General features: G+C 39.4%; 1 protein-coding gene across 1 annotated transcript; it reads left to right on the forward strand.

Annotated features, from left to right (window-relative positions):
* Positions 1-8853: 8853 nt before the first annotated feature.
* Positions 8854-22781, forward strand: capn12 (calpain 12). The gene is made up of 22 exons (XM_067507492.1): positions 8854-9350; positions 10241-10310; positions 11094-11212; positions 14659-14792; positions 14933-15104; positions 15175-15258; positions 16090-16175; positions 16282-16359; positions 16606-16778; positions 16861-17111; positions 17219-17230; positions 18008-18087; positions 18500-18622; positions 19685-19721; positions 19827-19898; positions 20004-20049; positions 20400-20461; positions 20781-20849; positions 20979-21057; positions 21166-21282; positions 21924-21976; positions 22092-22781. The coding sequence occupies exons 1-22, from the start codon at positions 9144-9146 to the stop codon at positions 22116-22118; spliced, it is 2151 nt and encodes a 716-aa protein (XP_067363593.1). The 5' UTR covers positions 8854-9143; the 3' UTR covers positions 22119-22781.
* Positions 22782-23032: the final 251 nt, after the last annotated feature.

Genomic DNA, 23032 nt, shown 5'->3' on the forward strand with positions numbered 1-23032 from the left:
TATTTTGTATTGTGGAGTTTTTTTTTCTCCTTGTTGTTGCTTTCACTGCATGTTTATTTATTATGTTTCTCATTCTGGGAACCACAACAAAGCCTTTGAAACTATTTTTATGTATCTATTCTCACCAGGATGTTGTCTTAGACAGTGTGGGTCCTTTCTCTCAGGACCACAGTCAGCGCTGAGTTATTAATTTTTAATGTGAGTGTTTGGATTAGGGACCCTCACTCCTTGTTTACATCCTTGTGATGTTGCTGGCTTTGTCTAGAAATGCTGTAATGTAATTTGTGTGTGTGTGTGTGTGTGTGTGTGTGTGTGTGTGTGCCATACTGTATCTGAGTTGGTGTAAGGCATCAGGCAGGTTGTGGGATGGGGGCAGCAAGCTGTGATGGGACAGTGGCGACAAGGTTTTCTCAGGATACGAAAGTGAGGGGGGGCTGCAATTTGGTTATTGTTTGTGGGCATGGTAGGTGGGAAGTGTCAAGGGGTTGGGATAATTGCTGACTCCATTTTAAGGGCGTAAAAACCTCTGCACCAGCATCTCTGGCCTTAACCGCCCCCCTCCCCTAATGAAAATGAAGTTCTATGATCCCTCTAGCTCATTAACAGCAGGTCTTTTAATGAGCTTTCAACAGGGTGGGGGCTGGGTAGATCAAGAGGAGGAGTAGGGTTGGATGGTAGAGGTTTGGGGGGTGGGGGGGGAGTTATTGCACCAGATGCACACACGCCCACTCCTACCAATTACTTTTGTGTTACAGAGAATAAGGAGGAAGTGAAAATAGAAGCCACTGAGACTCAAAGAGTCAGTTTGTCCGTTTCTCTCCACAGAGACAGAAGAAAAAAATAACAAGGATGGAGCCCTGTACAGGTGACAGGTAACATCCTCCAGCTCTCCCTCTGGTAAACACTGTCATTTAGGCGCCATAGCCAGCGCCATTTGGTGCTCATATGGACCCAATTATGTAAGGTAAGGTGATACACAACAGAACACCGCTCAGTAGCCCCTGCAGCAAGTGGATATCTGTTCCACGTCCTCAAGTGCCCTTTGTCTTCCTGCAGTCCACACCTCTCTGAGCTGCTGTCCAACCCTGCAGGAGCTAGTGACAGCACCCACACCGGCCAATCACAACACCAAGAGTGCATCATGTCTGCCAATAGGAGAGTAAGATTGATATTCTGTGTGTTTCAATGTGTGTTTCCTGACCAGTGACTGGCCCTGGGCGCTGGTAATGTGGACTTTGATATCTAATAGTTTTCTCTCGGCTACACAGAGAAAGTTTTTGTTGCCCTGGAAGTTGGAAGAAGTTGCTGCAGGACATTGACACACATACACACACAAAACCAAAACTCTCACATGGGGTATAAATATGCCACACACACTTTACCGCTGTAATGTGAGGAGACATATAAATTATTGGAAGGAGAAAACATTTAGTTTTTTGGAACAATGTGACAATATTTGATATTACTTTTTGCAGCAAAAGTGCTGCAACTCTGTTATGTGGTGCTGTTTTTTTAAAATCACTGAACTTTGAGTATAAAGAACAATGTGCCTATGTAACTTTATCTAAAGTGATTGGGTTTTAGACAAAATGTATACTTGAATATCATCTGTATAAGAGTGTAGGAGGATACCTTTAAAATGATGTATTAGCTGCTAAAGGGGAAGTGTATGCAAGGCAAACAGATTAAGGCCCAGGAAGGCACCTATGGGAACACCTCAATAATTTCCAGTGAGGATGGAAAGTTTTCAACTGCAAATAAAAATCTGCTTTTAGAGAAGTAAAAAAGTTGCCAAGCCGGAAATAAAGCAATCATTCTCTAAACCAGGATATTGTTTAAACAGCAGCAGTAGCAAATCAGAGCACTGACCTGCATCAAATTTAAAACTGAAGCACTGACTGAGCCAAGTGACAACTTGGCCCCATTGGTCATCAATGGCTTCATAGGCATGAAGAGCTGTTTTCTGTCAAGAGCAGCACAATCACAAAAACAGATTTAACGTAAGATGATTAACTCTGAAAATGCTCACAACCAATGGAATATACGAGCTCCGCATTTATTTTCCTATAGGGCACGCCTGTGGCCGTGAGAGGCTCTCACATATGTATGAGAAGATTGTGCTTTATCGTGCAAAAGCCTATTAACTGAGTTTTTAATTACATTTTTCATATTATGCTGTGTGAAGCCTGCAATCATCTCTGCAGTCCCTGTCCTGTTGTCCTCTTCCTCCTCAGAAGAGGCAAGGCTGAGGATTAAATCATCAGCAGGGCCAACTGAGACGGGGATAACAAGAAATAAAAAGATGCATTCGGGAGCCATCAGACAAATGGCAGGACTCCCTCTCGGCTCTTTATCCTTTGCACAGTTCCCACAATCCCCACCTTCTCTCACCCATCCCTCCACCCACAAGAACCACAGAGTGAAACTTGAACCCTGGAATTACACTCACTTCACCTCTCCTCCCTCCATCTCCCCTTCACCTCCCGTGAGTGTGGCAGGATGATGTGAAGCGACAGCCATCACTCAATCCAGTGGTTCTCTTTTTGCCGCTCAGCAGATTCACATAATGACAGGAGGGAAATACTAGGATGGTTCATTCTTACAGGGGCTTATATAATGTTACTGATCACTAGGGATGAGCTCTAAGGAAGGACAGTCACTTCAGTTTTGTTTGAGTATGAGGAAGAAGGCTACTAATAAGAGTGGTTAAAAAAACTAAAGTTCCCTGTTTTCTCTTTTTCACACTGTATTACATCAAATAGACAGAAAATTAGCTGCTAGAAAGTGAAATAAATAAAAATATTTCAGAACTAACCTTGATGAGACTCTGAATGATATTTTCTTCCTGGTGATCAACTGTGTTTCTCTTTGTTTGTTTTACTGTGTCTGAATAAAGCAAGTGAAAATTCTTAGAGATGCATCGATATTTTAAGCTTTAATAATATGAGTAAAATGTTATAGGCAGAACCAGGAAATGTGTAAGTGTTATACTGCGCAGTGATTGTTATTTAATTGTTATTAAATTGTCATTACATGTAGCTTTTTGTTCTGGTCTGAAATGCGGCATCACCATCATCTGACATGTCTCCCTCAACACTCAAGTCAAACCAATAGCACATAAACCAAGAGTTCTCCCTGCTTGAGTGGAATAATCAGTATCAGAGAATGTTTCATCTTCTGTCTTTAGATGACATATTAGATGTATATGTTTTTTTAGGTTGTTCTGATCCCCAGTGGGTGATGATATAACATAATAAATACAATATGTCAGATACCATGCAAGCAAACAAACTATTACTAGTCACCGGGTTTTCAGCATTAATACGTACTTTTCCCAAGTCACAAGTGTAGTCAGACACGAGGATGTCTGGCGTTTCATCCACAGGATCTCTGCTGTGTTGGAATTTCTCTGTTTAGGGTCATTGTCATACTACAGCAACTGAGGAACTAAGTTGGGGTTCAGTGTCTTGCTCAAGGAAACTTCACATCATGTGACAGGAGTATAGAACCAACAACTGTGGGATTGGTGGGCAGCCACTCTGTCTCCTGCACCACAGTTGCCCCAGGAAACTCTGCAAGAGTTTCCAGCTTCATGAAAAATGGCAAGTCATGACTTTAGATCCTCTTACATTTCTTGTTTATATGAGACACAGTGACACATTAGCAGATGCTTCTTAACATGTTGGAGTGAGCTCCTAAATAAAGGTACCTCTAACTCACACCTCCATTGTTGTTTTACAATGGAACCCTTGACTCCAGTTTGCTGTTGTTGATGCTTTCTGTAATATATACAACATGGACCGGAACAATAAAATGATTGTGACTTACGGATTGAAATCGACTGTATCTGTAATATGTTCAAAGACAAATACAGGTATAAATGCTATATACACTATGTAGTTAATTAACTTACTCTTTCTTGCCAATGTATGATAAAATGGGATCTAATAAAATGTATTTTGTTAGCTTGTTTTTTAATTTGTAAGTAACTAGTGACATACATATAATGAGTTCCCTGATAGTTCAGCTCCATTCCTGTTGGGTAGTGGAGTATTTAAATTACTTTACATTTACATTTTTTGTGGTAACTAGTTAGAACAACTACAAAGGTGTAAAAGTAGTCAAATATATTGAAATAATATTGTGACTTGTGGATTGTCAATGTTGAACTTTAGTTACATTTTAGCATTTAGATGAGGTGTTCAGTGAAGTGTAAATGGTCTGCACTTATATAGCACTTTTCTACCTATTGGCACTCAAAGCTCTTTACACTGCTTCTTATTCACCCACGCACACTCGCAATCACACACACACTCACACACCGATGGAAGAGCTGCTATACAGCTGGCCAACGCTTATCGGGAGCAACTAAGTTGGGGTTCAGTGTCTTGCTTAAGGACACTTCGACATGTGACTGGAGGAGCCGGGGATTGAACCAACAACTGCGAGATTGGTGGACAACCGCTCTACTTTCCTTCCCAACTGTGCTATTACTGCACTTGTTCTGTAAAATAATAAAGGTGTGATGTGGTGGTGTAATAGATTTGAAATTTCAGCAGGCCTTCTGAAAAAAATGTAACCTGACTATTTACTCAGGGGCAGTGTTCTTTGTTTGTTTTTTTATCTTATTCTATTTATTAAATAATGTATCTTTGCATTTACACTAAACTGTTCAGTCATGGATCAGCTACAATGCAACTTAACCACAGCCTAAAAAACACGGAAGACATGACGCCAACAAACATCTACGCTGTCAAACGCTCTGTGACAAACTGCTCCTCAAACGTCTGTTACTCTCTTTGTCTTTTCTAAACAGACACACATTGCTCTGCCCTTGCTGCACCTGGTGACCCCGCTTGTGAACCTTGTGGCATAAACACACACACACACACAGGTCAGTAAGTTTCGTTTCTTGTCCAGCCCATAAACATCTACAAAAAGCCAGAAAAACTGGATATGACCATGTATCACCCCCACCCCCCCCACCCAACACACTGCTCTGAGGTCAGAGGTGAGACACATCATAAGGGCAGAAGGTGGAGTTTAGTCCTTTGACAGGTAAAAGTGCTTTCATGTGTTTGTGCCCTGCAGGGCTGAGGACCAGTGAAGTGCAGTTCCTGGCCACCACAACCAGAGTCAACACATGCAACAAACGTCCCAGGTCATATAACTCTGTGTGTTTGACATACTTTGTTTTCTTTTTTCTTCATTTCATAACCTTGATTACTTTGATCTAGGTGCTTTTATCCAGGACTCCACAGGTAACAACAATTTTACTTTTGGTGTTGCAACCTTCACTTATGCAAAGTGTTTGAATACATCTTCCACATGTGAAAACTGTAACTGAATGGCTGTCTGGACACTGTGAGAGGTCATGATGCTGGATGCTAAGTATTTATAGTGTGTTCAGATCAGTAAATGAAATGATAAAAAACTATAACTGATATTGAATGATTATGCTACCCACTTATACTTATAAAACACTGAAATGGTTGGAAATTAGGTGATCATTGTAACTATAGGACTTCAGATACAGCATGTTCAGACTAGGGCAAAATACATTCTTCTTCTTCTTCTTTTCCTTTCGGCTGTTCCCTTTCAGGGGTCGCCACAGCGAATCATGTGTGTCATCTAACCCTGTCCTCTGCATCCTCTTCTCTCACACCATCTAACTTCATGTCCTCTCTCACTACATCCAGAAATCTCCTCTTTGGTCTTCCTCTAGACCTCCTGCCTGGCAGCTCCAACCTCAGCATCCTTCTACCGATATATTCACAGTCTCTCCTCTGATCATGTCCAAACCACCTCAATCTGGCCTCTCTGACTTTATCTCCAACACATCTAACGTGAGCTGTTCCTCGGATGTCCTCATTCCTGACCATCCTCGTCACTCCCAAAGAGAACCTCAACATCTTAAGCTCTGCTACCTCCAGCTCTGCCTCTTGTCTCTTCTTCCTATCCACTGTCTCTAAGGCGTGCATCATCACTGGTCTCACCACCATCTTCAACACTTTTCCTTTCATTCTTGCTGATAGTCTTCTATCACACAACATGGGGCAAAAATGTTATTATTGGCGGAAATTAAAATGCCTTCTATTAGGTCAATATCAACTAAGTTAGCATCTTAAGTGAGCAAACTTAAATATGAAGGCTGAACAAAATAATACTATAGTGACATCATGGTCACATGCAATAGGCAAAATATGTATTTTCCAACATTTTGGAGTTAAGAAATTACAAGTTCAAACAAAAAATATACATGTTTTACTCCACCAATAATACATTTAAAAAGATTTACCTCTAAAGATGTAGCAAATGAGTTATTTATGATATTAGCTCTAAAGAACCACAATAGTACCTGTGTTTTCATTCATATTACAGACATATTCAAATAAATTCTCTTCAGTGATAATGTGGCTGACTTAGTTTCCCCTCTCCCTCTTCTGACCTGTTCGGCCTTGTGTGATGTGTGTGAGTGATGCAGCAGAAAATGGGCCAGGACAAAGCTGGTTAACCAGGGAGAAGAGTGAGAGAGGCTTGGGGGGGGCCTGCTGGTGCTGAGGTCGTGGGATCAGAGCAGGTTATTGAGGTGTGGGAGTGTCTGCCCAGCCCTCTGACCTTTGTCACTGAAGCTTCCTCTAATCCCGTCCTCAAAGCCTGTATGGACATAATGAAGAGCCCATGAATGGAGTTAAATGGTGACCATTAGGAAGATCTGTGTTGCTATTCTTCTTGTTTGTTTAGTCCTGGTCAGTCTCACGTTTTCAGTGTAATCGGGCATGTGATAGGGGGACGGCTGGAGACGCCTGGAGAGGCCCGGAGTGAACACTGCAGGACATCAGTTTATTGGAGATAGATATCCACCTAAGCTAAATGAATGAGATGAAACAAGAAGGTTGGGAGGAGGGGAAAAGGGTGATAATTGGATGTCCACTTTACATTATTTGAGTCACGATCAGAGTTCACAAGAGGAGGCCAGTGTTCAGAAGGTTTCACAAAAACCTAAATGTCCTCACGAAAGTCTGTAAGACATTTACTTTTTCAGACATATTAAATGATCCTACTGACAATCAATTTTCTACTTTCAACTTTGTCATGTTATATTGTTTGTGTGAATGAGTGTCATAAGACAAAGTAGAAAGCTGAGAAAGAAAGACAGATTTGTGTTGGGGAAAAAAGAGAAACAACATTTGTCTCAGATGTTAAAATATTATTTCTTTACCACTTCACAATAAAGCACAGTTTATGAAGTGTTTATGAGTTGTAATATAGGCTTTATTAATAGTTATTAAATCAGAAGTTAGGGGAACATACATGTCCAGTTCTTTTTTTAACTGTTGCTCATGATAAGCTGTTAACACAAACAACATATAGATTTATTTTTAACAGGGTATACAGAATTGTTGAATATGGTATGTAAAAGACTGGGTTACCCACCAGTCAAAATAGTCTGCGTAGAAGTACCAGCCCCTCACCAACCAGTAAGTGGCCCGAAAGCCCCGGGTTTTCTCCATATGACATCTACAGTTTGAATAATCACACTACTGAAATACATCATCAACGACAGCACCATGTGGCCCCATTCTTGTGGAGGGACTGGGTTATAATCTAGCTTGAAGACCTGTATTTTTTATGCTTTTATTGTTTATTACATAATTGTGTTGGTCTGATTTGTTGTTTTGAATTGCTTTATTGTAAAACTGAAAAAGGAAAGGTAATACTTGGTCATGTAACTACCGTGAGGCTACAAAACATTAATAATCATAAAGGTCAATAATCCCTGAAGTGAACATGTTCAGGTGGGTTTTGTTCTCTGACCAGCTGTCAAAACAATAAGATAAGATTTTTATGTTCACCACAAAATTATCTGCATTTTATTTTTTTTCTATTTTAAGATTTGTACAACCACAAGTTATAACTCAAGTTTTGTTCAAATGTTTTGTCTGTTTCGTTTAAACTTATTCAAGCACATCTTCAGGACTTTTCAATAGTTGAAGAACTCAGAATTGAGTCTACAATCGACTTTCTGTTTTACAGGGTTTTTTTGGAACTGTCAGTTGAGCAGACCTTTAAAGGGCAACTTCACTTGGTGGAACCTTTGGTTCAGATTATGCCACCTCATTGCTCACATTGGAGGTTGTGATCGTGGTCATCCTGCTTTTCCAGAGCTCCCCCAGATGATATTATCTGAACTCCTAATGATGTAAAACTCCCCGAGAGAGTCAGAGAGACGTTTAAAAGCATTATTGTATATTTACACCATAAACTAAAGCCATGGGGAGCAAGTGGTAAACTGGTGAAGTTGCCCTTTAAGATGTCCCCCTTTGCAGTGCTTTAATTATCATCACTGTCGCCACCTCAATTCACAGTAACACATCCTCTTTCTATAAGTGGTCGTTAACGGTCTAGTGCTTTCGGGTGGAGTAGACCACCACCTAGTGCCTGCTTCAGAGAACTGACAGAGGACTCTGTCTGCAGACTCTGTCTGCAGATCTGCAGATCTGCTGCACAGCACAGCAGTGTGTGCATACATGATCTGTGTTTAAAATATTTGTCTATTCGTTTTCACACACGCGCGCGCGCGCGCGCGCGCGCACACACACACACACACCCACGTACACACACCCACTCACACACACACACCTTCACCTTCACACTTCACATAAACGAATTCCACACGTGAAAAAAGACATTCCTTACTGAGAATCTGGTTGAACAGAAATATTTGGTGTGAGGTTTTCTGGGATGCCACTTGGAAAGAACTCACACACAGAAGCAAACGTACAAGTTCAGACCTTTTACACGGCAGGGGTGGTGGGGCAGGCTGCATCTGTACACTCGTACTCTAATATTGCTGCTAGGCTTCTTTTAAATTATTACTTAACAGAAGCTTTCGGTCCTTTCCCGGGACCATGTCGATGGACAATGACATAGGGAGATCAAAGAGGCTGCTGCCACTTTGTCATCACTCCGACTCCAGCTCTCCACAGCCCGCGGCTCTCTGCATACCTTCCTAAACAGGGGAGGCGCTCCGAGGGGCCCCACTCGTGGTGGTGGGTGTGCGCTCTTTACTGTATTTAAGCCCGGGCTACCAATGCATTTTGCATCTTGAATAAAGAGTTTTACTGTAGTCTACTGGCAGCATGGCTACTGACACCTCAGCTCCACCTCTGGGCTCCATCGAAAACCCCATCAAGTTTCGGGACCAGGACTTTAATGCTCTCCTGAAAGAGTGCCTGACAACCGGTGTGCTGTTTTCGGATCCGACATTTCCTCCTGACCAGAAGTCCATCGGTATGCCCGAACTAGACCCCGACCCCAAAAAGGCCATTAAATGGATGCGACCCAAGGTTCGTCACTTCTAACCATTGCCATGTTCTGCATGTGCAGCGTTTTGTTGACAGCTTCAATTGGAATATGCAAATAATAAATAATAATCTGCAAAACAGTGTGATGTTGTAAAAACACAAAGAAAGAAAAAGAAGAAATATATGGGGCACAACATGTTCAATTTGCAGGAACAGATGTCTGCGTGTCTTTGATCATGTTTGTGCATTTTCACAGTGATGCACAGAAGTAAGTGTTTTTTTTTTAATTACCTGCATCAACCCAAAGACTTCACAGCTTCCCAAGATATTTAGCTGGTAGGGATTCAAGGTGTGGCTCAGGTTTTTTGGAACCTATAACCAGTGACTCCAGCAGTTTGCTCAAGAGCGAGAAAAAAGTGATCCAAAATAACAGCAGTGAATTTAAAAATCTCTCCAGAAATGAGCATAAATAATGATCTATATTTCATGTTTACAGTTTACAGTCTAAAATCAGGACAATAAGCTGATATAATATGAGCACAAAATGTGTGAAATAAATAAAGGAAATGGATGAATATGAACCTAAGATATAATCAGCAAAAACATGACATTTTTTGAGCCCATTGTTTTATGAAATAGCTTTAGTTCATACTTTATTTACAGCTCTTTATATTTGAGAGGCTGGAAGAGGTGAATGTCGGACAGTTGCATTAAATGACTTATTTATCAAACCAAATAATCAGCATTATTGCACAATAATTTGACGTTGAAAAACAAATTAAAAAAATCGGCTCAAAGACACACAGATCAATATTTCAGTAAATGACCCATGCTGACCTTTCATCTTCATGGTGGTGTCCCCAAAGCTCAGTGATACTATGAATTTGTTGAATCTTGTGCAAACTGTGTTCTCCTCTCCCCCTTTTGTGCAGAACATTACCAAGAACGCTTTGTTCGTGGAGGGCACGACTGGAACCACAGACATATGTCAGGGCCAACTGGGTGAGTCCATCAGAAAAACATTTCCCACAAACTTTAGAATCTGTTTCTCTGAGCATCTAACCTCCCCAGACAATTATGTCCAATACTGGCACACATCATCCTGCATTGTCCTAAACTGATATTGCACAACATCTTGGAAAGCTTAAATGCAAATAATCAAAAGCTGAACACACTGACGCACTTCAGTTTGTTCCTACTTTTTTATGACGATAAAATACGATGACTTCAGAATGTGATGTCTGCTCCCCACAGCCACATGAACCCGACATCAAACACACAGTGAGGGGTAGAAAATAAGCCCCCTGATACTTTCAGACTGAAAAACACTGCTCTGTGTTTTTCAGTCTGTTTCCTATTTGTGGTTAAATAGAAGATTTTTTTCTGTACATCAGCAAACTTTGCTTCCACCTCTGAGATTTCTTGATTGATGGATTGTGTCACCACCAGCTGAGTGCAAAACAATGCCTCCTCCTCCTTTTTCTTCTCCCATGTTTCCATCTCAACACCACTCCAGTATGTGTTTGCAAGGTTTTATGTGGATACCTACAGTTGCTGCAGCATCTCCAGATGTTCAACACGGAGCAGATGTTTGCTGTTAGAGAGGAATGTGGCATGTTAAGTTTGTGTCTGTGTGTGTGTGTGTGGTGTTGGATGGGGGGATTACATTAACATTATGACATTGTATTGTGTAACTAATCAATATTTACATCATGGAGGAGCAGCCTATGTGCTGTTCCTCTGTACCAGCCTGTACTACCGTAATGTGCCTTTGTTGCTTCTCAGGAGACTGTTGGCTGCTGGCTTCCTTGTCCTGTCTGACCATGCACCCCACGCTCTTCGTAAAGGTGGTGCCATCGGGCCAAAGCATGTCTGAAAATTATGGCGGGATCTTTCATTTTACTGTAAGTGTGGACATAGTGCCTACATTACCCAACTTGAGTGCAGACAGTTCAGTAGGAAATCCAGAGTGGTTCTGTTTTTAGCAGCTAATTTAACTTTTAATATAATACTTTTTTTTTGCATTTAAACAAACCATATGATTTATCACAGTATATTGTACAGTGCAATTCAATAAGCCAAAATGTAATGTGTGAGGTAATTAAATGTTCCCATAGCATGAAACAAAGCTTCACGCAACACTATTTATACCTGCAACCTTACAGAAGCCCAGTTATGTGGGAATTTATAAAAGAGTTTAATATTTGAAAATTGAATGAAATGGTCAAAATGAAACACATGTTAAAATTCCTAAACGCAGGAATTGTTTAGCTAATTGTTGCCCATAAGCCTCCAGGCAGGTCAGTCTGGCACTGAACAGACAGATGGAGCTTTGCTTAAACTACTGTGAGATCCAGTGATTTCTGGTTTGTTAAACACCATAAAATCTCATAGCCTAAGAACCCAGTTTTTGAAATTATGAATATTTTATGTAAGGTATCTGCTTCACCTTCATTCTTTAAGGCTGTGCTCATCTTTATTGACCTGCCTTCTTATTTAACTGCCCTGCTGCAGCTCTGGTATTTAATAAAGGTAGCTGGAACAAACAGGTATCAACTCATCCTTATGGTCTCGCCCACTAACTTAAAAACCAATATTTATAACCTCATTAGTGCTGCTGACTCTAATCTAAAAAAAATTAATCATCATTTACAGGCTCTGACCTGCTCAGATGACTAAAATCTATCCTTAATAGGCATTTGAAACTCGTGGAAACAAACTGACTAGTTAGACAATCTTCCGTCTGTTTGCTCTGTGAATATTTTGCCTCGGAGCTGTGCACCTTTAGAAACTCGTAGGGAGAATCTGACATGACCTAACAAGCAGAACTGGAAGCTCATTTTGTCCTGTCAGGGCAATGACACTTCAGACATGCAGGTAATGACTACCCTGATACACACACACACACAAATGCACACGTACTCACACACACGGACACACAGAAACGCACACATGGACACACAGAAACGCACACGGACACACACACACAGGCAGCTGCAGAAAGACCAGTGCAGGCCTGCCCTTGGCTGTTGTTTTGTACACATAGTACAGTACACACCCCGCATGACCAGTAACTGCCTCAGGAAGTGGTCACACAAAAGAATAGTGTTTTAAAATGATGTGAGCATACGAGGATATGAGGACACTGCTAGGTCTTTATGCTTTACAATTTTGGCTGTGATGTGTGTGTTACTGTATGGTTTGTTAAGGCAAGGTTATCTGTAGCAAAGGCAATTGAGTAAAATTAAGTTTAAATAATTAATTTTGAAAGTATAAATGCTAAAAACTTCCTGGTCCCAGCTTCTTTCCTTTGTCAAATATGCAAGTGAAGGTGTGAAGACCAGAGAGTCAGTAAGTGGAAAAGGTAGAGTTCAAAGTTGCGCAGTTGTAAACGGTTCCCAGTTATGAAATACAAATCGTTTAGTTCAAAATCACAATCAGAAGTCACAGTTTTCACAACAAAGCTGGGCTCAAACAACAACAGCAGCATGAATGTGAACAGTTGAGGGGTTTGCTGGTCAAGTTCATAGTTTTATTGTTTGCACTGACACTTTGTGTATTTATCTGTTTGAAATCATAAATGCTCATTGTTGTGTTGCCAAGTTAGGGCTAAAATACCTGTAGATACAAACCCAATTCCAAAAAAGTTTAGATTTTTGTGTGTGTAAAACATTTAAAAAAACAGTATGCAATGATTTGCAAATCTCATCAACCCATATTTTATTCAAAACAGAACATAAACAATGTATCAGATGTTGAAACTAAAACATTCTACCATTTCATGGAAAATATTTGCTCCTTTTGAATGTGATGGCAGCAACACATCCAGAAAAACAACAGGGGGCAACAAAAGGCTGGAAAAGTAATTGGTGCAAATAAAAAAACAAATAGAGAAGTATTTGAAAACTAATTAGGTTCATTGGCAACCGGTCAGTAACACGACTGGGTATAAAACAAGCATTTCAGAGAGTCTCTTGAATGTAAAGATGGGCAGAGGTTCACCAATCTGAGACAAATTGCATCTCAAAAATATGGAACAATTTCAGAAAAATGTTCCTCAATTTAAAATTACAAAGACTTTGAAGATCCAACCATCTACATTATATAATTTTGTCAAAAGATTCAGAGAATCAGGAGGAATCTCTGTGCGCAACGGACAAGGTCAAAGGTCAAAACTGGATGCGTGTGATCTTTGGGCCCTCAGACTGTATTAAAAACAGGCATGATTCTCTACTGGACATCACTGCATGGGTTCCAGAACATTTCCAGACAACATCTCTTTCAGGGAAGTACTCACATATTTCAGCAAGACAATGCTAAACCACATACTGCATCCATCACAACAGCATGGCTTCGCAGGAGAAGAGTCTGGTTGCTGAACTGGCCTGTCTGCAGTCCAGACCTTTTATCAATGAAAAACATCATAAAACAAAACAATGCAGCAACAAAAGCCAAGGAGTATTGGACAGTTAGAATCCTGCATCAGACTAGAATGGGACAATATTTTCCTCTCTTAAGACTGGTCTCCTCACTTCCCATTTACAGACAGTTGAAGAGGAGATGTCACACAATGATAAACATAACCCTCTTTCAACATTTTGGAGATGTGTTTCTGCCATCCAATACAAAATGAGCTGATATTTTCCATGAAATATTAAAATGTCTGTAAAAATTTCAACGTCAGATACTGGGTTTGTGTTCTATAAAATATGAGTTGATGAGATTTGTAAATCATTTCATTCTGTTTTTATTCATTTAGGTATATTTATTTATTTTCATCTAAAAGGCAGACTAGGGACAGGGGTTGTGAATTAGCTTTTTGCTGTGTGCCCTATGTTAAAGCCATCAGTTATTTAGTTGTTACAATATTTAGTTCTATTGTTCCTGAAAAATGTGTTTAATAAATAACAAAACTCAATATATTTCAATATTGGGGCTGTTATCAAATAACAAAGCATTTTAAAGAATCTCCTTTGGCTGCTAGAGGCAAAGCCCGAAAGCAAAACTTAGAGATAGTATAGAATGTATTTGTTTTAAAATCCAACATATAGCCAGAAATAGAAAATCCAAAATGAATGCTTATTGTATTATATTATATATATATATATTGCATATTACATGAATAGATGAGAAACCGTTCACTGACAAGTTTCCAATATGACAAAGTTGTGTTTACAGTTTGATTCTGCTACCCTCCAGAGCCCAAGAAATCAATAGTTTAAGGTTTAACAGTAATATTGGGAAATGTACTGTAACGTCCAGGAGGTTGGTGTCTTTACACTCTGCCAGATCTTTTCTCCTGATTCATTCCATCCACCTCTCCTCTTCCTATCTTTCTCTTCTTGTGCAGTTCTGGCAGTATGGTGAGTGGGTTGAGGTGGTTGTGGATGACTGGCTGCCAGTACGCGAAGGCCGTCTGCTCTTCAGCTACTCTCACACCCGCAATGAATTTTGGAGCGCCCTGGTGGAGAAGGCCTATGCCAAGTCAGTCAGCACAACCAGCATATGTTTTTGGGTTGTAATGTCTGACATCACCCACTGTTTTTCTGTGTGCATTTGTCACTAGTGACATGGCAAAAAAATCCACAGCCACCACATACACCCTTTTCACCTCTCCCATGTAGGTTAATCGGATCATACGGAAGCCTGAAGGGAGGCAACATTTCAGAAGGGATGGAGGATTTCACAGGAGGCATTGCACACACATTGCTTGTCTCATCTCGTACCCCTCGAGTCCTCTGGAGGGCTCTGACGGGGGCTCTGTCCAGAGGCAGCCTGCTTAGCTGCTTTATCCAGGTACATACAAACCCCAAAATGCTCACACTAGTTGATGCTAGTTTACTCCAGTTTTTCCTTGTCTTTGCAGGCCACCAACAACCGTGAAATTGGTAAAGTGACAGCAGAAGGGCTGGTAAAAGGCCATGCTTACGCCATTACTGACACCGACAAGGCCAGTATCACACAGACACAACGTTATCTTATGCGTACATGTTGACACATTCACACAGTGACTAGTTTCCCTAGAAAAAATCTAATGTCATTTCATGTCGTCCAATTCTAATGTCATCGCATTTCAGTTTTTTTTAAATCATGTCATCTCATTATACTTAATCCCAAACTTATCCTAATATGACATTGCATAACATGACACTTAAACCAACTCTAATGTAGTTTAATCAAAATAAATTTAATTTAATTTAATTTAATTTAATTTAATTGAATCCAATGCAAGATTAACAAACTAACAGTAATATAATGTAGTCTAATCTAAAGTAATCCAACCAGATCTATTCTAATCAAAATTAAAATTATCTGAAGCAATCTAGCCGAGTCACATTATACAGTGTAAGATTTAATCTCAGTATATCACAATCTAATTTAATTTGTTCTAATTGAATTATATCTGATAGGATTTGACTGACATGAAATCTAAACTCAGCCCAAAATGTCATGTTCATCTTATTTTACTGAATTGTAATCTAATGTGAACAAATGTTAATACGATACAATTAAAACAAATGGTGATAAAATCACCTTATCTAATGCCATCTGTTAGTATCTCATTTTATTTCATTTTAATCAAATTTGATCTAATGTGAAATTGAGCTTGCAGGTTTGTTCAAATTTATTGCGTTTCATGTCATATCTTTTTTTTCTCTACTGTCTAATCACACAGTATAAAAGTCAGAAGACAAAGAACTGTCAAAACGTTTCCCAAAAACTTTAGTTCTATACTTAGATCTTCACTAACCAATTTCTTTAATTTCTCTTTACACTTCAGGTCACTAGAGGATCAGATGAGGTTTTGTTGCTAAGACTGAGGAACCCTTGGGGTTTTGTCGAATACTGCGGACCCTGGAGTGACAAGTGAGGGAAATTCCTTTTTGCACATGCATTAAAAAGAGCACTTTCGCTCACAGATTAGAGAAACTCCACAGATGGAGACTTTCCTTGTGTATGTGTGTGGCTGCAGGTGTAAAGAGTGGGATGATGTGGACAAAGCTGAGAAAGATAGAATTGAGCTGAAAACGACAGAAGATGGAGAGTTCTGGTATGTGGCTGATTACAATGGGCAATATATAGACTTGTTAAGTTACCTAATTACAAGAATAAGTCATAAAACCTTCTAAAGTAAAGGAGTCGCTAATTTTGTTCTCATATTGGAGGCGTTGTGTCTGTGAAACAAATTCGATGGTTATGTATGATAGTATGATATGGCACAGCCATAAGGACAGTTATTAAAAACAGTAACAGTACAATTTAACAGTCTCTCGCAAACAATAATTCTCATTATTAGGATCAGTGCTGAGGACTTCAGCAACCTGTTTAATGTTGTGGAGCTCTGCAGTGTGAGTCCTGAGACACTTGATGATGAAAACACACCTGTCCCTGAGTCAGCCTGGACCATCAGTGAACATAAGGGATCTTGGGTACCGGGGTGCTCTGCCGGTGGTAGCCGCAAAAACAACCGTATGTTTGTGACTTTACATTTGTACAAACATTCAAACATGGAATGGCTGATTTATAGTCTTCACACTGCGTTTGTGCTCAGAAACATTTTGGAAGAATCCACAGTTCAAGCTGGTTCTCAGAGAGCAAGACCAGACAGAGGAGGATGAAGATGAGGATGAGGATGATGACGATGAAGATGATGACGTGGAGGTGACCCCAAATGACAAGAAGGGAGCAGACAAGACAAAGCACAAAGCTAAACATTGCACTGTGCTGGTGGAGCTGCTGCAGAAAAACCGCAGGCAGAAAGATAAAATTAACTTTCTCTACATAGCTTTCCACATCTACAGGGTGAGATGTTATTGAGACGTGCAGTTTTTTTTCTCTTTTTTCTATCTCGGCAACTTTATTCAAGTTGTGGATGAACTCGTGTGTGTTTGTGTTTTGTATGTTTTCAGATTCCTCCGGAGGTGAGTATGTCCTGTAATATTCTGTATATTCTTTCATATTCTCCTAAACTTCCTTATTCAACAGCATGTTTCTTTAACATTTCACGCTGCCTCAATGGTGGGTTCAGTGGAAGAAAACAAGGCAATGGGGAGTAATCATTTAAGAGTATAAGGGAAAGGAGACCTAAAATATACCATGTTTTAGTAAATAGTGGGTACCAACAGGACTGGAAAACAAAACTGAACTTTGGGAAAAATGGTGTTATCAACCGGCTTCTTACCGTCTAATCAATGCTAAAACCTTATTTGTCCAACGAAAAATAATAAAATGTACAGTTTCCCCACTGACAAACATTAGTGCACTGTGCAGGATATAACGGTTTATATTGTACTTTAAGGAGGACAGCATAATAATTTATAGATGGAGGTGGAACAGTGAAGAACCTAGTAATTATTAAGATGAAGTCTTTTTATTATACAGCTGTGTGCTCGTGTTTAACTTCACAATAGAAAAAGATTTGCTCATTTTCCCCAACATTCAGCATGATTTGTCATAGCAACACAATATTTACAAAAAATACTTAATCAGAAGAAGCAGAAACAAAGGAAGAAAAAACGCATTTCTCCTCCCTTGTCACTCTTTGTGCCCCATAGTCTTGTCTTCTACTACTGTTCCCAAAATTACCCATAAATATTTTATTGTCCCTGATTCATGCAGTGAATTTAGGTTGTTAATCCTGGGCTGTATTAAACTCCTACCAAACTTTCTGTGCTTTTCGAATAACTTTCTCCATGCAGCTCCAGGGTGTGTGTCTGGATCGCAATTTCTTTATGAAAAACCGCCCAGTGGGTCGTTCTGGGAAATATAAGGCTCAGAGGTACAGACCCCCATCATGTGAGAAAACAGCTGCTTGCAATTTATAGTGAGGTTGTAATAGTAGTAGGTGCTTTTACTTAGTTCATTTAGGGACTGCAGAGCACTGTGCTAACAGTGAACTGAATCAAATTTAATGGCAACTTTGTCCTAAGATGAACTAACTTGCTGTCACACTAATCAAAGGTAAGGCCTGTTGCAAACTACTGGTCTGAAGAATTGATAACCTTTAGTCACAGAAACCTTCAACTCAGTATAAAATTAGTTTCTCAAGTCTCTACAGTGTATGATGCCAGTATTTAGTGGCAAAAAGATTAGTTGCACCATTAGACACTAGAGAGTAAAAAGTAGTTACTTTAATAATAATTTACCATATGGTAATATAGTAACACAGTCATTTTCTGACATCAAAACAGGGGTGTGTGGAGAAGGCTGCGTCTGGACCCGGGAAACTACATCATCGTGGCATCCACGTTTCGACCCAACCAGCCCGGAGAGTTCTTTGTTCGTACTTTCTCCAAGATTGGAAACACTCTTGGGTAAGATGAAAGACTGGTTAGCTGAATGTCATTTTGTAAAATCATAAACAACACTTCATTTCCTTCATTCCTGACTCACATCCTGCCACAGTCACTCTCACCGGCACAGTCATAGTCACCCACACTCCTCAGTACCTACACTCCAACATTATATTACTGTATAATATGGCAATTGGCTATTAGTCTCAACAACTTCTAAATTCTAAAACAATTACCTCAGCAACAAAAATTAATATAGATTTCAGAGAATATTACAGTATAAATACTCACCTTGACTAGAATAACTATCTTTCTTTTCAGTAGTGGAAAGTCTTTTCTTGATTATCTCCAAATTTAGGGATCTAAATTTGATTTAGGGATCACGGCCACTGGATTTCAGAAGGTATTATGACCCTTTCCTCCCCAAGTACAATCACTACACTGTGAAAATATTCCATTACAAGAAAAAGTCATAGTTTGAAAATTGCAAGCAAAAAATTACTAATCGCATAACTGTTGCAACCTATTTTATTTAAATAGGTTGACTTGCAAATCCCCCTTGGTTGATCTTGAACAGTGAGAAATGTATGCAGGAAACCCTCAAAGTTATGAAAGTGGGACCATTAATTACTTAGAAATAGTGCATGAAAATATGATTTGATTAATGATTAATGTTCTGAAACTTTCCAAACTGATTGTCAACAAATGGTTTTAGCTCTACTTATACTTGCTGTTTGGTAGTTTCATCTTTAACACTGGATCATGTTTGAAACTTTCTTTAGCAATGATATTTGAAAAGTAAAAACTGCAATTTTCGCCTTAAAATAAAACAAAGTAGCAGTAGAAAAACGAATAAAATTGAATACTCAAATAATGAACATTTATTTAAGTAGAAATTTGGCTGAAGGTCGTGAATTGACAAGTTTCACATTTAGATATTGCTTCCAACTGAACAGTTACTCCACCACTGTTGTTATTGGTGCTAATATCAAACACAGATTCTGATGTGTGAGGTTTCCATTGGGTAAAATGATAATTTAAAAAGACAACATTAACAAATCTCATGTGGTTTTTGTGTTCCAGGACTCGTGACATAAACTGCACCTCCGACTATGTCCCAGTGAGTTCACAAACCTGATCTGCAGTATTAGTATAAAACACAAGCGAATAGCAAACAAACACAAAATAAACTGTACATTTACAGTATATTTGTTTGGCCGAGCAGGTTATGGCAACTCCTGTCTCTCCGGAGGATCAAGTACGAGTTCAGGAGGCATTTGATGAAGTGGCTGCCTCAGTAAGAGTTACTCATGCTCCTCATCATTACTTTAGCTAATCAACGTGTACATCTGACCTCTTTGTTTAAAACAATTCAAGCCAATCTACTCTCTCTTCCTGCCAGGATGATAAGCTGAATGCCAAGGACCTGATGGATCTGTTAAACTCAGGTTAGAATATCATCACATATTTGCTGCACATTTTAGCTCCGTCTGAGCTTCCATTCATCATGCAAAGATATCCACATCACCAGACGTGGTCGTTGACTCTGTAATGCACATAATGAGCACTAGATGGGAGCAAATAGTGATTTGTTCCGCTTGAAAGTTGCACAGAGTGACAGAGGTCAGCAGTCTAGACAGAGGCTCATAGCTGCAGTCAGATAAAGAAAATTGGGATTGGATAAGTAATAAAAGTGATGACACTTGTCCTCACCTTCACATCGTTCCTTAGTGTAATCCAATTTAAACCCTAAGTTTATGTCTCAGAGTCAATCTGTGTTGTTCTTTCCTGATCACAGTTCTTGCCAAAGATTACAATCTACCACTGGAGACATGCAGAGAGCTCATCTTTGGAGAGGATGTATCCTTTAGCCCTAAGTCTATTCTTTAATATGACTCAAACCGGTTTCATTAGTACTCACACTCTATTACCCCTGTAGTTCTTTTCAGTCCTTGCGTGAAAATGGTTGTACTGTATGTATGTCAGGCCTTCTAAGTCTTACAGAAATCACCTGTTTCACAAGAGTTAATATTACAACATCGACATGATGGAGCATGAAAGGTTTACACGTTTGTTACTTTGAATTCTGGTCTTCTTGTCGAGTCATCATGCCTCCCCACTGTCATTCCTCACAACGTCATTTCTCTGTCTTCTGCCCTGTCCTTAACTCTGGTGGCAGACTAATGGGAGCTCCCGTCTCAGTCGTGAACAAGCAGAGAGCCTGCTGTCCCGTTTGTGCAATCTGCAGGTACAGCTCAGTGTGTGTGTGTGTCTATCTGTCCTTCTGTGTGTGTGTGTGTGTCTGTGTCTGTGTGTGTTTTAATAAAAAGCAGAGTCATGTCTTTATTACAAATTCTGATGTTGTTTTCTCTTTCAGTCCATCTTTTTAAAGTTTGATGAGGACTCATCTGGAACCATGAGCCCCTTCGAACTCAGCACAGCACTGGAAGATCTTGGTATGCATGTATGCAGACACACACACACACCCACACACACACACACACACATACGCAGATGGTTGTACTGCTTGGCTTCATGCCTTCGTTTATTAATCTGTTTCACAGGAATGCAGTGTGATAGCAAGGTAGTCCAGCTGCTGTGTGAGCGGTTCGCATCTGGAGAGCTTCAAATGCCCTTCCACGGCTTTGTGTCCTGTTTCACCCGGCTGCGCAAGCTTTTTGGTAAGACACACACACACACCCACCTAGGTGCACATATAATTAGCTGCTGTGTTTGTTATTATCACAATTAAGTCATTGTGTGTCCTTGTTCTTGTATGTGCCTTTAGTCCTCTGCATTTATCTGACAGATACAGTTACTAGTGACTTTACAGAATACATTTTCACATGAAAAATCATATGATGAGCAGTACAATGTTGCAGATTAGACAAGTAGGTCCACTTTTTGGCCTGTGATGTTTTACAAAATAATTGTGTCCTTTTGAGGCCCATTATCACATTTTGAATAAGTTTTTAGTATTTCCAAAAAAGAAGAAATTCAATGTGTTTCAGTAACAAAAAATAATGTTTAAACCGTATAAAGCTATATATAATTTCACAAAATATGAATAAAGATTTTTGTAGAAGACATGAATGATCTAAGTTCTTCCACTACTGTATATAAATGACTAAATATGGCTGAATTTTTTTACATGTTTCATTATATGGTGTGCCAACCTATATATGCATTTAGATTATCCACAGTTTTTTATATAACTTTATGCATATTAGAAGAAACAAAAAGACATTATTTGCATGAGTTACTGTATGTTGAGCCTTTACTGTTGAGGAAAGACACTGATGTCCTCTCCTCTCCTCCTCAGCTCTGTTTGAATCAGAGACCAATCAAGAGGTTAAAGACCGAGGAATCAATGCTGTAAGCATCTGACCAAATACTCAGTTATGTATTCAGTCTGAACCTGGACAGGTTTTTAATTTCCCATATCTTTTTTTCACACCCTGCTGTTTGTCCACCTGCTGTTTCTCTGCAGTGGCTGCTTCGGTTTCTGGTGCTGTGAAGAGGCTTTATGAAGACGATCTTCACATGGACTCAGCTGAGTCAGAGTACGCTGTTAAATCTAAAATATAGACAAAGTACATAAGAGCTGTATTTCCAACCAGTTCATACGTAGCTGAGACAACGTTGGCTTATGCTTTGCTCTCATTTAGTATTATTATCAAATGTCTGGCTGTGGCCTATTATTTAACAGACTGTTAACTTTTGTTGTTGGGAAGCCATTAAACAACTACAAACAGACACACAGACACAATAGACTACAAAGAGACTGAAAGGAAAAACTACAAAGAAATGCAAAATGACCAGAACCAGACATATGACCAGTAGGAGACAGTAAACAATCACAAAGGGACACAAAAGAAGAATTGACTATAAAGAAACGCAAAGGGCTACAAATAGATGCAAAGTGATTAAACACATTAAACAGTCACATTGTTTGTTACTGTTTTGTGTCTTTTTGAGTCTCTGTGTCTTGCATGTAGGAACAGTGGTGGACCTTTTATATCTTCATTGTCTTATAATCTGTGCAAAATATTCAGTGCCATCATCTAAATTTTATGTAACACTTAGGGAAATTACAAAAAAAAAATCCTTTTTGCATCTGTATTATTAAAGCATGGCTCTATGAAAAATAAAGTTGGTTTGAAAACCTAAATATATTCTATATTATGATCCCTTTGGTTCTCAAAGTAATTTTCACATTCTGAAGTTGCTTTTAATTGAGACAAAAAAGGAAAAAGAGTTACTAAAAGTTGTACGTATATCAAAATGGTGCACGTAAGTGCAATTACACAACAAAAAAATCACTGCAACCCCAACGCTTTACTCATCCACATGCATGAGCATACCCTAGGTAATATCTGTGCACATGTCTATTCACACACACACACAGACAAATACATACTCAGAGTGAGT

This window comes from Channa argus, chromosome 6 (genome assembly GCF_033026475.1).
Source record: "Channa argus isolate prfri chromosome 6, Channa argus male v1.0, whole genome shotgun sequence".
NCBI classification, from domain to species: domain Eukaryota; kingdom Metazoa; phylum Chordata; class Actinopteri; order Anabantiformes; family Channidae; genus Channa; species Channa argus.